We start from the raw sequence: 19033 nt of genomic DNA on the forward strand, positions 1-19033 counted from the left end.
TACTGCGAAAAAGCTACTCCATGTTTTCCTTATTCATACCGCTTTTTTACAAAGAGCAGCCGCCGATTTTCTTGCTGGCTCTTCTCGTTAGGAAAGACATTCTGAACCAGTGTCTTATTCGTTTGATGATTCAAAACACTTGTAAAAGTTTATTTGAATAAAAAATCTTTATACATTATTCATATCTTAAGTACGTGTACACTGCTACGTACCTCTTACTTTACTGCGAAAAAAGCTATGCAATAGTTTCTTTATAATCAGATGGTTAGACGTTACAAGACGTCTATTAGAATGATGGTAGGTTCTGCATCAGTCAATTCTACCTACCATGAATGATGAATGATTGATGGTACAGAAAAAAAATATCCAGTCAGCAATTAGACGGGAAGGTAGGTAATCTTAACCACAGCAGTGACTGGTAAAACTGACAAAATCTATCGTCTAACGGACGGATAGTCATGAGATAATGAAAACAAAATGACTGCTGACCGGCTTAAAATGAGAGAGTTATAGTAATAAAGTCAAATATAATACATGTTATAAAAGTTCATATATTATGTTCTTTACTAAAAATATTGTAGATATTTAAAGAGGTAGAGTTTAATACTCGTACATAGTCTTTATTGGTGTGTAACAAGATGGAAAAGCCTTCCCTGATGTTTTAGAACACGAAAAAGTCTTTTTATTTTCTTTTATTCAGGTACAAGTTTAGTCCCTGACTGCAATCTCACCTGGTGGTAAGTGATGATGCAGTCTAAGATGGTAGCGGGCTAACCTGGAAGGGGTATGGCAGTTTTTATGGAACACAAACCCTTTTGGTTTCTACACGGCATCGTATCGGAATGCTAAATCGTTTGGCGGCCCGTCTTTGCCGCTAGGGAGGTAACTAGCCACGGCCCAAGCCTCCCACCAGACGAAGTTGAAGTATAACAATAAAATAAACAGAAAAACTGCAATGTTTCACTTTGCAAACCATTTTCAAACGAATAAGAGTAGCTAAAAATATAGACCAAAAGGTTCCACCGGTGTACGCGGACTTTCCTCTTGCGGGATCTTCGATGTCCCTTTTGGCCTCGTTCCATTCCCACTGACCCTGAACTGAACTGAAATTAAAAATACACTGAGAAAACACATATAAGGTCCGAAAATAAGTAGGTTTTAATAACACTTTCACTTTGGCACAAAATTCTTTCATTTTTATTGGAGACAGCTTTGAGGTCTTATTTGATCTGTTAAATGCAATAATGTATATGGTATGGTTTAGCGTAATAATTGTGATTAAAATATGATAATATTGATTTATAGTCTACACTTACCTACTTACGCAGTTAGAGAAGCTGTGAAAAGTCATTCGTTTACATTCGCTCGTAAACGCGGTTTAGCGCGACTACCGGCGATTCCGCATTTTATTTGCATATCGTGTCGCATAAATAAATACTGCGGCTTAGACGCCCGCCAGCGGTGTTGCGCTCTCCATGATATAGGTAGGTAGAGTACGCGAAAAAGTTAACGGTGAGGCAAAGGGACTAATCGCTAACCGTAACAGGTAGTTAATATGGAATACGTAACCCATCATGTGTTTATATCCCAGAAAAATATATATGGGGTTCCTACGTAATTTTTCCTATTCTCTACGAAAAGTTTTGGAACGTGGACTAAATCTCGGGCCAAAGAATGTAATAGAATAATCGCGTAAACATCATCATCATCATTATCAACTAATAGACGTCCGCTGCTGGACATAGGTCCTCTTATAGGGACTTCCACGCACCACGGTCTTGAGCCGCCTGAATTCAGCGGCTAATTGTGACTCGTTTGATGTCGTGTGTCCACCTTCCAACGCTGCGCTTTCCGCGCGATCTTAGCACTTAGTGATCTCAACGTCTATCGGTTCTTCGAACTATGTGCCCTGCCCATTGCCACATCAGCTTCGCAACCTGTTATGAGCTATGTCGGTTACTCTAGTTCTCTTAAAGATCTCATGTGTTCTGATTTGATCACGTATAGAAACTCCAAGGATAGCAACTCGTGAACGGTACTCGCGTAAGGTAACAATAAACAAAATCAATAAAAGCTTAGATCGTTTCGCAGACGAGTCAAATGTCATTCACATTCGCCCGCCCACGAGCGCCGCCGACCGAGCACTTCATGATTAATTCTATATTTTTATACCTTTCTAGCTGAAAATCCCCTTCTCACTCTGAGAGGAGACCCGTGCTCTGTAGTAAGCCGACGATGGATTGATTATGAAGATTCTTATTTACTAATCTAAATCTATACTAATTTAGGAAGATATATAGTATACAATAGGGATGTGTCCAACTAGTCAAATCAGTAACTTTGTAAAACAGTATGCGAGCTTCTATGAAATACTGGAATGTGACGTGATGTTTTAGTTTAATCGATAATTTATAATGGTTATTACACTTAAAACTAACAAAGGACGTGGATTTTACGTATTTTGGAAGACCCTCTATCTAATAATCACTGAGAAATAATTAGTGTTTGACATAGGCAACATCTCTATTACGCAACCGATGTATAGAATTGAAGCAAACAAAGAAAGTAAAAGCTTTGCTTAGAAGCTAGAGCCATAGACCATTATGCAGATATACACTCGTTGTAAAATGTCATTGGCGTACGCCCGCCCTCCGAACGTGAAAGCGACCCACTCAATAGAGTAGTCGCATACTGCTGCAAGCACCGCACGCAGCATATTTTTACTCACTGAAATTGTGAATTGCGTCACCACGTCACGAGTCGGCTGCGTCAAAGAAATATGTACAAGTGACGTACAGTACTGGGCAGGAAATATTGTACATCGACCTTTAGAAAGAGATAGCGGTTTCGTAGAGCGTTGTCTCTGTCGTTTGGAACGGAAAAACGCCACATAGGTATGAGTGACAGAGACAACGCTCTACAAAGCCGAAATCTTATTGTAAAGGTCAATATTTCTTGCCGGCTATTGTACATCAACCGTACTTTAGGCGATCGTATACCTACTTAGAGATGAGACGCAAGAGGCGTACGTAACTCATTTTTCAACACTCAAATTGCAGCGTCGACCTTTGCTTACGTCATCGACATTTCTGCGATGTAATCGGTTCGACCGAATCTGTTTTTCGCATTTTCAGTACCTACTGAAAAATGCGCTTCATGGGAGTCATTTCTTGATAAGCAATATGTCATAATATGGAGCAGTTACTTTTTTAAATAACAAATAAATGAAAATATTTTTTATTCAATTAAACGTTTACAAGTACTTTTGATTCGTCAAATGCATCTACCACTGGTTCGGAATGCCTTTCCTACCGAGAAGAACCAGCAAGAAACGGTTGCTCTTTTCAAAGATTTGATATACAATATTATGCCATGTACAAAAGTAATTGCAGTCCCGCGCATTGCTGGAGCGAGCTGCAGGTCAAATCCACGCCCTTTTACCATTTACATAATCTTCGATTGTGTAATATGCTTTTTTCAGGAGCATACTTTTAATAGATTTTTTTAAACTTGTGTTAACGAGACGCGTACTTATATCTTCAGCGTAGATCTTGCGGTAGTGTGCGATCAACTTCACTCGAATGTATTAGCGCAAGGCCGAGCTGGAATGTATCTTGTATCTACAAAAGTTTTATTATTTACTACCAGGTGCCCGTCAGTACATACACTTTTTAAACTAAAATAGATCTCCAGCCTCTTTTAAACTTGTTCTAATTCCTATATAATAAATATACCATGAATTGCAACCCTATTTATAACCCCACTTGTTTGTTCAAAGCAATGTTACAAAGTCGAAACTATTCCCGTTTCACACCTCAAAGTCATTTTCATGCACGTTCAACAATAGAGCTGGTTGTCATATTAATAGAGCAGCAATGTCCCGCAAAATGGACCAACCTTGACTGGTATAAAGTTCACCAGGCGTGTTTTGTCATTCATTATAATAGCGCTGAACCTGCTTTTCTTCTAAGTAATATTTATTGGTAATATCGCTATCTTTATCACGTAACGCAACCCTTGCAGTAGTCTATTGTTGACGTCGCGAAATTTACCCACTTTTCAGCGCAGGTTCAATTTTCCTTTTAGTCTTTCGTTACGCGGGTATGAAAAAGCCAGTTTCTAGGAATAGACTCAGTTGTCCTGTATCCAGACCACTAGCATTTATTTTTCAGGCAAGGCATACTTACGTTGATACACATTTGTAAATAACTGTTACCTTAACCACGACCCTATGGTCGTGGTTAGGGTAACAGTTTCATGTTGAGGTACCACAGTTCCCAATGCTCTACACGCCCCTCGAGGCGGAGGGCTCGTGACCGGCGGCGTACCCCCAAGGTCGCTGACGTACGTTGAGTGCTACTCGAAGAAATATTATAGCTTTTCGTTGGATACGTCAGGCTAAGAGTTTATGGAATGTACGGAAAAGCGTCGATGCCACTGCCAGAGATCTAAGTATGCTAAATAATGTAAAGTTTTGTCTTCCCTGTAATCCATAGAGAGCGAACGTAAATAAGCTAGTTCATTTATCTCAACTCATCGCCGACACCATAGTGTGGTTTGGCAGACTTCACACACTTTTGAGGGCTCAACCTTTGAGGCCCAACTCTCAGGCATGCAGATTTGTTCAATATGTTTTCTTTCACAGTTACAAGAAGTGATATTTAATTGCTATAAAAGCACCTAATCCCGAAAAGTTGGAGGCCCGGGATCGAACCTCGGACCGGAATACCTTGGCGGCAAAGTAATATAAACTGACATGTATTTCTAAGTTGAGTATGGTCGTGATTTTCATAACTGTGACGTCATTTTGTTAGCTTACGGCTACAAAGCTCCCCTCGGAGTTCTCTTCCGAGGGTTCATCTTTAGCCAAAATAATCTCAGATATTTCATACATACACTAGCCTATTCCCGCGACTTCGTCCGCGTGGACTACACAAATTTCCAACCCGTTTTACCCCTTTAGGGATTGAATTTTCAAAAATCTTAATTAGCGGATAACTATATATTCTACGTCATAATAGATATCTGCATACCAAATTTCAGCCCGATCAAACCAGTAGTTTGACCTGTGCGTTGATGAATCAGTCATTAAGTCAGTTTTTCCTTTTATATATTAAGAAGATTAATTTAAATTATGGTGTAACTATTTTTTATTTTATTTAAATTTTATTGTAACTAACTGACGCCCGACTTCGTACGCGTGGATATAGGTTTTTCAAAAACCCCCTACGTACTCTTTGATTTTACAGTATAAAAGTAGCCTATGTATTAATACAGAGTGTTATCTATCTAAATTTTAGCTAAATCCGTCCAGTAGCTTTTGCGTGAAAGAGTAACAAACATACACACAAACTTTTTGATTTTCAAAATAAAAAAGTTTTGAGTCCGGTGTAGTTGCGGGTCTACTTTCCACATTTGTGTTCATACCTGCCACCGTAATTTTCACAGTTCATGGTGGTCCGACGCGGAGCGCTCGGAACCGAGGCCCCAAGGTCGTAGACCAAATGTCAAGTCGAAATATCAAAACTGAATATACCTGAACTAGTAATTAGGTACGTATCAGATACTCGTACCTACCTATCTCTATGATTCTACTTAACTTTCTCGGGAGCCAGTATTTCTACGTTGGTATATCGCAACCTTAATGTCCTGCAAAATGGACTCAGTCTGACTGGTGTAAGTTGCGTACAAATTATTCACACTGTGCTTGTTTTTCATTTAGCTAACAAACACACTGTCACATTTATAATATGGGCAGGTACTGGGTATAGTGATTACGCTTTGCCTGGTCGCTGCGGCCACTCGCCGTAGTAGTCGTGCCCCCGTAGTGTGTGAGGTCCCTTAGTGTGAGAAACTTTATTCGAACATTCATAATATTATTATCTGCTTTATTTGGCAATACAGGTTGATGCTAATTATATCTTAATTTATTGTTTTGCAATTTCTAACTATAGGTATGAGTACCTGCGATGGAGAATCGACATAATGTAGAATTACGCGAGCACTACAGTGCTATTCCGTAGACTGTTCTCTAATTGATCGATTAAGTTCTAAACTCACGTAACATGATAAATGAACGTTTGATAACATTGCACCAACGAAATGTTGGCCAATTTGAGACGTTTGACCTAAGAAACCAGTTTCACATTGGTACCTTTTTGAATATCACTGGCGCAGTGGTGAAAAGGGCTAAAATATTGACCCATAGCATTCTAATGAAATACTTGGGAACGTGGCGTATCGCCGATTTTTAGCAATTTTCTCGTACAAAAATATAATTTGAAATACTATATTTTTGTACTTGACGACCTCCCTGGCGAAGTGGTAAGCGCTGTGGTCTTATTAGAGGGAGGTTTTCCGGGTTCGATTCCTGGCAGGGATTTGGAATTTTCTAATTTCTAGTCCGGTCAGGTCTGCTGGGAGGGAGGCTTCGGCCGTGGCTAGTTACCACCCTAATGGCAAAGCCGTGCCGCCAAGCGCTTTAGCGTTCCGGTACGATGCTGTGTAGAAACCAAAGGGGCATGGGTTTATTAAAAACTGCCATACACCTTCCAGGTTGGTCCGCTTCCATCGTCACTCACTCACCACCAGGTGAAATTGCAGTCATGGGCTAACTTGTATCTGAATAAAAAAACGAGTATCATTATCATAATTTCAGCCTGCGGACGTCAACTACTGAACATAGGCCTTTCTTAAAGAGCGCCACCACACTCGATCCTCTGCCTTACTCATTCAGCCACTTCCCGCCACCCTCCTTATATCGTCCTTCTTGCTTGGCAGTTAATTACAATAACTGAGGTTAATAAAATTATTGTCGTAATTTGACAATGACTTAGCGAGTTCTCCCAGGTTTCTACGAATCTACGCTAATATCGTATCACTATGCTATTTTCTTGTTCAGATTATTAATATGTATTTTGTGTTACAGTGGCGCAGTCTGAAGACTCACCGGTAGCGATGAAACTCAAGAAAATTTGCCTTAAGACGCCGATAGGCGAGGAACAGGCGGCACAAGCTGTTCTAGACCCTGCGATAGGTAAGCATAATATTTAAATTTGTACCTAACTTAAACTGTAACCCTCTAACAAATAAACCTCGAATAGCGGTGGAATAGTCATACTCTGTTTTGTCTTTCTCTGTCATCAGTAATTTGACATTTGAAGGAAAAAGACAAAACAGAGTATAACTATTCCACCGCTATTCCAGGTTTATTTGTTAGAGGGTAAGTCTCTTTGCCAGCTAACAGATTCGAAATGTAATGTAATAAGTGTTTCTATAAACAATGTAAATTGTTATGAAACACTTTTATTATGTATTAAGAAGTAGACGGAATGACACACTGTTTAAACCTTCGTGGTTTTTTGCTGTCTAAATTGGATTTGTTAAACATTCTTTATGTTGGTAATTAAAAAATATATATAACCGATAGTATGAAAATAAAAAATCGTTTACACTCTACATTTTGCTAGCGCTAAAAAGGTATTATAAGTTTAGAGCTACTCGTATAAAAGTTAATGGATAAAGTCGGCGCCCAAGACGCTTGGACCGCACATACATTTTAAAACTGTTACCTACTTAGCGAATAGCGAAGTTGTTCATTGTCAAAAAATCCTATACAATTTTTGAAAAATTAATAACGTTAGTAACTTTCGACAGATAGGATTCATTAATTATTATTTAATTTCGGCTGTAAATGTAGTGCTATCCATATCCACATGGATCATTGCGAAAGGGATAGCAATGTCTTTTGACCTATCAATTTTAGTTATAGATTGTGTACCACAAAGTTAGCCACATTGCAGTAAGCTCACACTATGACGTACGCTATACTCATCTAAGAGATTTCTTAAAAATCTTAAAACTACTCTACTTTTGTCACCCTGACATTTCCCGACATTTAAATCCTATAATAATATGTGTACTTACTAGTTATAAACAGAGCAATTATACCTACCCGAGTCATATAAAATTACTTACCTATATCCACGGAATTATTCATACGTATTCGTATGAGTACCTATTGTTTACTCGTTATCTGTATTTCGCCACCTGTTATTTTAACGGCCACGTAGCATCGTAACTAATTAGACTTTTTTATACATAATAATAGTGAATTATTTTATATAACCCGTTCTTCACTCGCGCCGCCACCGCGAACACCGCGTAACAATATTGTGAATGGTTTCGCGCATTGCGGCGTTCCCCGTCCGAGGTCGGTTTAAAGGGACTGCGAACTAAACTGAGGAAAGATTCGAGTCTTCTGGCGCTACCGTCTTGGCAGACTGGTCATGGTCGTAATTTTAAATGTGTGGTTGTGGCTCACTAATTGACTCTCCGTCCCCGTCTCCGTCTCTACTCCTCCCAAGGTTGCCTTTCTTGCACACTCGTGCAATGTTTTTGATTCCATTGTAGATTTTATTTGATAATTTGTGCTCTGAGTGCCTTCGATTTTCCCTTGCACGACTAGCCTTTGTACTGAAGCTATGCTAGTATAGATGGACATATTGGGAAGAGATCACACGCGTATCGCGGGAAAAACTACTGGTAGAGATCTCTTATAGAAATACAAACTTCGCTGTCTGCTTTAATTTTTTGTCTTTAAACTATTGTTAATTTTATAAAAAAAATCAGGGCCGCGATTTGCGCGCGAGTGTAGAGCGGGCTTAGAAAATAGACTAGGTACCTACTGGACGGATCGGGCTGAAATTTGACATGCAGGCTATTATGCCGTAGACGTCCGCTAAGAAAAGATCTTTGAAAATTCAACCCCTTAGGTGGTTATTTAGGAGTTTGAAATTTGTGTAGTCCACGCGGACTAAGCTATTAATTTATAGGCCACGTCACGTCCGACGCGTCGCAGTCGGTTGATTGAGTTGTGCTTTTATTTCCCATTCCCATCAGCCAGCATCGAGGCTATGATGTCATCAATTTAATTATGGTCGCCCACTTAATTACTTACTACCTTTAAAACACTGTTCCGCTGCTTCCACCGCGCTTCCATAGATCTTGTCAAACACTCGCAAGGTCATGTAATCGATATTACTTTCGATGTAATTACGCGACGTGTCTGTATAATTAATTCGGGTTTGATAGACTTTGGATTTTATACAATTACTTCATTCAATTTGATAATTATTATCTTGTAATGGATTTTTTGGTGACTTGATCTTGCATTTGCAAGAGCAGATCTAGGTTGTGTTTATACTGCGTGTTACCGATTCGTTAACCGATTTCGATAAAATTTTGTACAGAGATAGCTTGCATCCCGGGGAATGACATACGCTACTTTTGATCTCTCTCGGAAAATCAAAGAGTTCCCACAGGATTTAAAGAATTAATCCACGCGGACGAAGTCGCGGACGCCATCTATTAATGTATAAATCCTAGGTACATATCGATAGCGGGTCGTTAATAGTATAACGTAGATCTGCTGTGCGGTGCGCGAGAGGAATAACCTATAATTAGACGCGAGTACACCAATCCTCGCCTATGGAACTCTGGACACATTCACTCCGTTCCGCATAAATGTTTGATGTTAAACAGTCTCCACGCTTTCGTTACGTGGCACATCGCAATATACTCTAATCCATACTTATATTATAAACTAGCTCATGCTCTTATGCTCGCGACTTCATCTGCGTGGACTACACAAATTTCAAACCTCTATTTCATCCCCTTAGTGGTTAAATTTTCAAAGATCCTTTCTTACCGGATGCCTACGTCATAATAGCTATCTGCATGCCAAATTTCAGCCCGATCCGTCCAGTAGTTTGAGCTGTGCGTTGATAGATCAGTCAGTCAGTCAGTCACCTTTTCTTTTTATATATTTAGACTAGCTGATGTCCGTGACCTCGTTTGCGTTTCCGGGATAAAAAGTAGCCTATGTCACTCTCCAGGCCATTACCTATACAAATGCGAAAAATCACTCCCTTGCGACATGATTGAAGGACAAACCAATAAACAAACGTCGCCAAGGGGCGCGTCGCCCGGATATAGTTCTCACTTCTCAGGTCACGTGACCAAGTAAACCTGCTTGAACTTTAAATTTTAACGAACTAAGCTTTCTCATTATCGTGTGCTATCATCGCTCAGAGTAAAATGTGGAAATCTGCAGACCTAGGAGGACCACTATTTTTATCGACATTTAAAACGAGAAAACGGTTCTTTTCTGTGATGCACTCTATTTTGTCGAGTCTCCCGTGAATGATACGTTTATTGTCATTTTGCGCAAAGCTTTAGGTTCTTTGGGTACTAGGTACCTTCTGTTTAACCCTTTGTCTATGTTGTCCAGTCCCTGGCACATTTATACAAATTGTAAATATTATTCTATAAATGTTCATTTTATTAATCTTGTTGCACTAACTGGCTGAAACTATGAAAACAATTTGAAAAGATTACATGAAAAATTATGCTGGCTTTAATTTGTCGAGTATTTACAATTTGGTTAGATAACCATTGGAGGCTCTCACATCGGCTAAAGTGGGTCTGCCCTTAATGCATTGTATGGGCGGGGTTAGCAGGCGTTTTAGCGTATCGGATAATAGACGCGTATCTGCATTTTCTGCTAGACTATTGTACATACGAGTATGTTTGTAATGCATGTACAACTCCAGGCACCAGACACTTTTGGATGCTTACCTATATCTTATTAGCAGTTTCGGTAGCATGTTTACCTACTCGACTAAGAGATTCAGATTGTTTAATTCGTTGGTAATTTTATTAATTGACCAGTATTTCGGTAAGCTCTTCGTACCTCCTCAGTCACTGGACCAAGCAAGACAATCGGCGGCCTCTTAAAAATACATTTCGGGATTCGAATAGTACAATCGCATTAGGAGGGTATATTTACTGATTTGATCCCTCCGATACACAACTTCGCACTTTTACTTAGTGCATGCTTTTATATACGGGCGCGCGGAAACTCTGGGAAAGCGTGTTGTATATTTTTTTTTCAGAGTTTGGGTAGGCTTTGATGAATCTGTACGTCACTTCTCTTACACGGCTACGTCATGAAAGAGAGCTATTTCCAATTTTGTTTTGTTTCTTTCGACTCCGGTTTTGACTGATTGCTTAGTAAGCTTAGCTTAGTAAGTCAACTTCTAGGTTTGTTTAGGATCTTGGTGGTTTTAAAAATTAGGAAGTCCTTTTAATAAAGCTTGTTTTACATTAGAAAAGAACATTTTTTTAATAATAAGGAAACACATTGTAATAGGTACTTATCTTCTATTCTTTAACCTAGTTACCAAGGACAAGTTTTCGAGTCGAGTTTCGTTTCGAAAATTATACCTAACTTCTTCGTCCGCTTTTATGAAAGAAAGAACCTGAAAGATCGAAAGTCGTTTGTATCTTTATGGTGAGTTGAGCGACGTCCGCGGCCATAATATTTATTTGTTTTTGGAATCGAATTGTGACGTAGGTCGTGTTGCGGCGGCCTCGACGGCGGCTCCTCGGCCGCGAGGTCGGGGTCGGCGTGTGTCTCGGTGCGTGCCGGTGCAGCTCTCCTCCACCGGCGGTAATTTAATTGGGCCCGAGCTGTCACCTATGCGCCGCAGTCGCCCGGCCGTCGCTCGCCGGCTATCGATTAGAGCCCCCGTCCCGGCCGCCCCGCGCCCGCGAACCGGATCTCGTCACGCCGCCATTGTGTACCGCGACGCTTAAACGCATTCGTTTCTCCCGATGCGAAAACGACGCATTCCTTCCGCGCGCCCGTCCTCCGCGCCCCGCGCCGCGCGGCGCCTCGCAGGACCACATCACCGCACTGATCCTCTCATTACACATTTACAGTTTCACCTCGCACACCGATGATCGACCCGGTCACATTACCTACCTGTCCAATGATAATGTCATCAATATAACCGCAGCGTAAACAGAAACAGCAGCATATTGGAATATCTTCGCTCTTTTACAAAAATCATAAAAAAGTTATGATTTACTTAATATGAACATTTGAAACGAAGTCCTTGTTACTCTGACAATAAGGTCTATCCAATCCATCAGTCTGTTTGCGTCCACTGCTGGACATAGGCCTTTCTAAGAGCCAGAACACGTCTGCCCCATCGGCCGTCGGTTCTGCGACAGACATGACCTGCCCATTGCCACTTCAGCTTGCAGATCCTTAGAGCTATGTCGGTCGCTTTTGTTCTTCTGCGAATTTTCTCGTTCCGGATTTTATCCCTGAGAGTGATACCCAACATACCCAACAATAAGGTCTACATTATTTGAATTTATCTACCTAACACCAAATACATTCTAGCTTACATTTTTATTACATTATTTACATAATTATGGTACTAATATGTTACACATTGCAAAGAAATAATAACGTTGCAATATACCTTCACTCGATGAAGTTGCACCACCAGCGTCAGCGCAATACGTCCTTATTGAGTAAACTCATTTGCTATGATGGGGATCGACTAGTTGGCAGTTGGCAACAAATCCGGGCTATTCATTGTATTATGTATTAGCTTATTCCTCCGAGTGGACTAACAAATTTCAAATCCCTATTTTACCCCTTTAGGTGTTAAATTTTCAAAAATCCTTTCTTAGCGAATGGCTACGTCATCATAGCTATAGATCTGCATACACAGCCCGATCCGTCCAGTGATTTGAGCTGTGCGGTGATAAATCAGTCAGTCAGTCGGTCAGCTTTTCCTTTTATACATGTATATAGATATTATATTCTAATTCAACTATAATACTAAAGATTCTAAGGCATGTTATATTAGTTTCGAATTGAAATTGACCATGCACATCGATTTATTACACGTCATATTATCATATCAAATACATTGCTAACCCCGTACTATTCTAATCTGTTAGTGAAACTATTGTTAGAAAGACATCTAGTCGTCAGTCAAGATCACTATTCTGTACTAAGTAGGCAAAAAACAATACGTGAAAAATTTAAATCAACTTCACAGGCGCATAATAGTTTCTGGTTTCAGAGAAAACAAAAATGTTAAGTTTTGCCGTTGTCGTCAAGGCATCTCTCTGCGCCAAGCATTATGAAAATTACTGGTGTTACTAATTAAAACAAAACACTTAACTACTTGAGATTGTTGTAATTAAAGGATCTCTATATCATGCTTAAGAAAGGCGCATAATCGAATTTTCAAAAAAGTTGCTGAAAGTAACCAATAAGCATGTTGGTAATGAAAATATTTTCTATCAAATCAAATTCAATTAAATCCAAAAGGTTAGTACAGGAATCGGATTGTTGCCAAAGATTCTTTTTCGTTCCCGCTGCTAGTTCCCACTTCTGAAGGCGTGAAGTTTGGAACTCTCAGATTTTATTTTCTCGCCTTCCTGTTGAGGTTTAAGTTGAATTCAAGGAGAGTTCCCATAAGCAACCTTAAGCTATATACGATCAAGTTTACAGGTCAAGTTTGCAGCAGACATGAAGCGACGTCCAGTAAACTTGACGGTGTATGGCTATCAGTTGACTGGACGCCCGCCACGCCGCTTCAGGTCCGCTCTACAAATTTAACGGTAAACTTCATCATGTATGGCCAGCGTTATGACCCGAAGTGCCCGTCGAAAATATTCAGCAGAACCGCAAAGCGTCTAAAGGGGTGCGTTGTGTGTCCTTCCTCCCTCCTTATCCTTAGGTGATTTACATATCACCAATATTAGAATAATTAACTTTTCTTTGCACTCTCGCTAGACGCTTCAAATGTGGTGCGTCCCCGATTCCCCTGTTTCCTGCCACATAACTTTTTTATAGCCCTATCCCTCGAACTAAGTATAAACTGTGTGAATTGTCATACGACAACAGTCCATCGGCATAGGGTATAGGGATTGAATCTCGTAGTAATTAACCCCTAAATTTTCATTTTTCGTACATGACAGGAGAATGTGATTACATTAAAAGAAAGTGAATAAATAGGAAGTTTTAAAAAAAGAAATGCAAAAATTCACTCACGACGGACGACTAAAATAGGGAACTGTCTTTGTAGTCTAAGCTAGAGCAGAAACACATTGACCGCTTTTCGTTAGAAAAAAAAATAGGTTCTTTAGTTATTTGTCAGAAACCAATCTATTTAAAAGCAAGACCAAGAAGAACTGTTTTGCACAGAGCAAGCGTGATCTAACGTGTATTTCAACACAGCTTTGTATATGGCGATATAAATCTCTCAAAATCAAACATCGTCACTATTCACGATAACGCTTCAGTGGTTGTCGTTGATCTAGCGCCGAGTTTTACCACCGACCAGTTTACTCACAACTTTATGATACTTTTCCATAAAAATACGAATGGCGTAAGTCTCCTAGGATTAAAGCGATAGGAAAGTGACAGCTTAGAGAAACTGAAAAGGAAAGTTACAAAAAGCTCTTAACATTGCACTAGTAAGGGATTGATTGACATTAATTTTACAAAGTTGAAATTGGACATTATTGCCTCAACCGTTGTATTTTATTTTTGTTTTTTAACGACCTCGCAGTGGTAAGACTGGTAAGCGGTGTAGTCTTAAAAGTGTAATAATTTCTAAATTGTCACTGGTCTGGTCTGGTGTCAGGATTCAACCATGGCTAGTTACCACCCAACCGGCAAAGCCATTCAACCAAGTGCGTTCTAGTATGATGCCGCGTAAAAACCAATCAGGGTTTAATGAAACTAATCATTACACACCTCTTCCTTACTTAGGTGAAGCCAGCGACTTCTTCGATGTGGATTTAGGTTCGAAAATCCCGTGGGAGTTTTTGGATTTTACGAGATGTAAAGAAACCTATGTCCTTCCCTGGTATGCAAGCTGTCTGTGTACCAAATTTCGCCAAAATCGGTTGGCCGTGAAAAGCTTGAAGCATTTTCCCATTTATAATGTTAGTATGGATTTTGATGCGTTTGGTAAAACCTGAAGTTGGTATGGTACTTCTTCTAGATACTTTACCTGATTGTGAGAAACTATAGACCTGCCATGGTCTGTGGTTGATTTACAATTTTCGAATTTTAGGTGAAACAGCTCGGTATTTCGAATCCATCATTTTGCTATTCTAAGAATATCTGATGTATGCTTGAAACTCTGTATGAAACTGGTACTGTGATGTTTCAGTTTTTATTAAGTACACTTTTTTTACATGATCATTCTTAAAATAGCTTTAAATACATCTGTTATGTTCCGACCAAATATCTTACCACTTTTTATATTGTAGGATACATACATATTAACCTACAGTTTTTTAATTTCTTTTTCGCAGACGCAGCGGCTAGCTGGTCTAATTTACGACACACAGGTAACGTACAAGAACATTTCTTACTATAATATCTGCTTTTATCAAGCACTTTATCCAAATTTCTAACGGGCTCTGAAATTATATATTATACACATAAAACTCACAATAGCCATTGCACAATAATCTTTAAAAAAATAAAAGCCGAAGTCGCATATATGTATATGTAAAACAGTAGGTACAATCCGTACAATATTAACGAACACATCATCGGCTTCGGGAACAAAAAGTCTGCATCGCAGAGATGCTTTTTGTACAATTTAAAAAATTTAAAACACAAAAGCATAAATATGTATGCAGCCTAAATGGCCTGCACTGGCATTCATGCTTTTGTTTAAACTGCTCATTTGGTATTACAATACCATAAGTACCATGAGTGTATGCATCGCCATTAGGGCTACCAGCTCGGGACAATCGACATTGAACTCTCGCAATTACTGAATCTAACGGACCCTGAAATGCTTTACGTGCCTACAATCTACATTGATGAATAAGGCTGGACCCAAAAAGACGCGACTATTGTATAGTCCACGACAGGTCGAGATGGCGGTCGGGGTATGAGGCGGGCACACCCGCGCTCGCTCGCACCGGGTTAGCGCGAAGCCTGTGCGGGTGTGCGCCGTTCCTTCCCCGACTCCCATTTCAACCTGTCGCGTTCATGTTTTGAAACAAGTAACTGCTGATTTTCTTGCTGGTTCTTCTCAATAGAGTCTCCTTTCCGAACAGGTTTTAATAAGCGCTATAAAGTTGGATTACAAATAAATTACTGAATGTCGTAATGTTTGTATTTCACCAAAAGTGATAGAATTAAGTAGAAACTAAAATAAAAAGAGAGATGGTGACTATTCAATTTTATTCTTTAACATTTTTTAATAACTCATCGTGAGTGGCATAACCGTAATTCGCGACTCTGTAGGCTTTAGGGGTAAGGTTTGGTTAAACTTGATAAGTGACAGCCCTAATATTCGGACATTATTCCTACAGGTTTTTCTTAGTCAATGCCCTAATGTATCGTGTCAATTACTTATATTTTAGGTACTTACTAATTAATTATCTAAACTCAAAACGCCACGCCGTTAGACTGCCTCAATAGTTCAGTCAAAGATCGACTTGGCATTTCGTACAATTTTTACAGGGCAGTAAGTGTAAGATTTCCGAGTTTGACACGGTTTAGTTTGCTTTGCAAGATTTGGGTATTTAATCCAGGCATAATAGATATCATTTTCAAGTTTTTATTTAATTCTCCCACAGGGTATTTTCCCCCTTTTTAGGGTTCCGTAGTAAACAAGGGACCCTTTTAGTCTCGCCATGTCCGTCCGTCTGTCCGTCCGCCCGTCCTCGGTTAATCTCAGAGACTATTAGTTAGACTTAAAATTCGGATCTAGTGCGTAACCCCGCGTACAAATAGTACTACGGCTATGCTACGGTCGAGAATTGTCGGATTCGGATAGGACGCAGTATGCAGTGCCTAAAGAGCCTAAATGTCCATCCTACTCTCTAAAATTTCAGAGTGCGCAATGATTTGCTTTTAATAGCGTGATTATATCCAATATCACGAGCATCTCGAGATTTCAATCTGGGCAAATAACAAACTTACCTTTAGTACCCATAATTGATCTGACTGTATATAACTTGGCATACCATAGGGTATACAGCGGGAATGCCTGAGGAATGAACCGAATTCAGATACCGGATTCGGTAGCTGAACTTTTTACTTACATAGTAGCGCTTGGCTACAATCAGACTTGCTGGCAAGTGATGGTGCAGCTTAAGATGTAGCGCGCTTGCCTATAAGATGCTTATTTACTCTTGACTTGAAGGACCCATATTAAAATTGGAGTGGAAAACAGATGCCGGATATAGAATGCGTTCTATATCCTTAGCGGTCCGTGAAATTTCGACTACGTACGGGTATTTTAGACCATAGACCTTGGCGATGCCTTGCGGTACGATAGTAGAAAGTACAACCAAGATATCATTATTTTTAATAGCGTGCTACTATCCAATATTACGAGGATCTCGTGATTTTAATCGGATTCGATTGTATTGTCTTGGAATGCCATAATACAGTTTTATCAGCCGTAATGCCTGAGGAATACATTCGAAAGGTTGAGGATGCGTTTTCTTGTCATTACCTCATTTTCTGAAAGTACAACCAATATACTATTATTTTATAGCGTTATTATGTAATAGCGTGTACTATCCAATACTACGAGGATCTCGTGCTTTACATCTCTGCAAATAAACAAGGAACCTACCTTTAATTGATCCGCCTGTATATGAGTTGGCATGCTACACAGTTTTTACAGCAGGATTGCCTGAATAGATTCGGGAGCTTGGCACGGCTGTGTTTGAGCGACAACAACCTTTTCATTCTTCAATTCGCGGTCATTAAAGTTTTTGCGAATGCATTTTGGTGATGCATTACTGAATAAGGTTTTTGAGGCCTTTTTGGATTAATTTCAATCGTTTTTATTTAAAGTATATTTCGGAGATTAAAATTTTTCCTACAGTGGTGGAAAGAAGAAATATCATTTAGGTATGTTTAATGGTAATGAGTTATGGCTGATATTTCTTATTTCATTAAAGCTATCGTGAAACGAGGAGTGCTTAGGTATATCAGATATACCTACTCATTTGGTAATCCAACAACAAAATTCAAATTGATAATATTGATTTACTTTTACTTATGTTTTTACCATTCAGCTATTGGAGCCTCATTGAGGGTTCTTTTTAAAACAGATTTAGATGGAATCTCTGCTTTTTATCGCCGCCAAATTATAGATTAAACTCATAGCATATAATTACCTATGTAGTGGTAAAATTATCTTTTCCATGATCGAGTGACATTGAAAGATAGATACTCCTTTGTGTTTGTATAGTTTGTTGAAACGAATAAATGCAGATATTTGAATAACAATTAGGTACCCATAATGCCTGTTCATTATTGAGAACAGCTTACGTGTTGAATATCTCGTTTGAATTACAGATTCAACTCGACACGAATGATAGTCGTATCTTTTATTTAATAGCAAATGTCGTTGACCCCTTTGAAAATAGCAGAAGCGTCGCGGTTTAACACTAGGTACCTTCGGCGGCCGCGCGCATGCCTGTTTCTAAGGTCGCGCCCGCCGATGCCTTTCGATGGAAATGATTTCAATTAAAATGCCATTCATGGTTTATGTCGCGGGATAGGCCTTCACCATGTGGACAAATGACCCGGACTCGCTGACGACCCTCGGGATGAGCTCCGGAGACTGCGGCCGCGTCTTACCATCGGCCGTTGTTGTCACTGCGGTGTTTCGCGAGCGGGCAGATTTATTTGGACGTACCCCCTTTGGGAGGTGGGGGGGCGGGCGCGCCACCCACCGCGCCACCTCCACACATTTGACTGGATCAATAAGTAAGCAAAGGATGCCCGAGCAGAAAAACCATACACCCGACCACCCCAAGGGGGCACACGTAACCAACCCCCCACTAGCGGGGGGAGGGGCTCCACAGATTGCCATTTTCTCTTTGCCTACGCTTTAATTAGTTGCGTAGTGACGCGTGTGGATCCATAATCCGAACTTATTAAATTGCCGAAATAGTCATATTCTAGAACAAAGAAGAATTCAAACTTGATCATAAAATAAATGTCCGAATCATTTATATGAAGTCTAATAATAATTATAAAGAAAGAGAATGGACAAACTGATATTCACAAAGTTCATAACATAATACTTTTTTATTAGATACGTAATTCCGTGAAAGCTTCCGAAGCTCGCTATAGTAGTAAAAACGAGCAATATCATAAACCGAA

At 39.7% G+C, this 19033-nt stretch overlaps 1 protein-coding gene across 2 annotated transcripts in view; it reads left to right on the plus strand.

The window, feature by feature from the left end:
• MTA1-like (metastasis associated 1-like) overlaps positions 1-19033 on the plus strand; it is a 93126-nt gene that overhangs the window by 52245 nt on the left and 21848 nt on the right. Inside the window, exons 3-4 of one of the 2 annotated variants that reach the window (XM_034978305.2) lie at positions 6929-7036; positions 15199-15234. In XM_034978305.2, coding sequence (XP_034834196.2) covers positions 6929-7036; positions 15199-15234 — 144 coding nt within the window. The remainder of the gene's footprint in view (positions 1-6928; positions 7037-15198; positions 15235-19033) is intronic. The other variant, XM_069504419.1, reaches the window with a different exon arrangement.

This window comes from Maniola hyperantus, chromosome 18, assembly GCF_902806685.2.
Source record: "Maniola hyperantus chromosome 18, iAphHyp1.2, whole genome shotgun sequence".
NCBI lineage: Eukaryota > Metazoa > Arthropoda > Insecta > Lepidoptera > Nymphalidae > Maniola > Maniola hyperantus.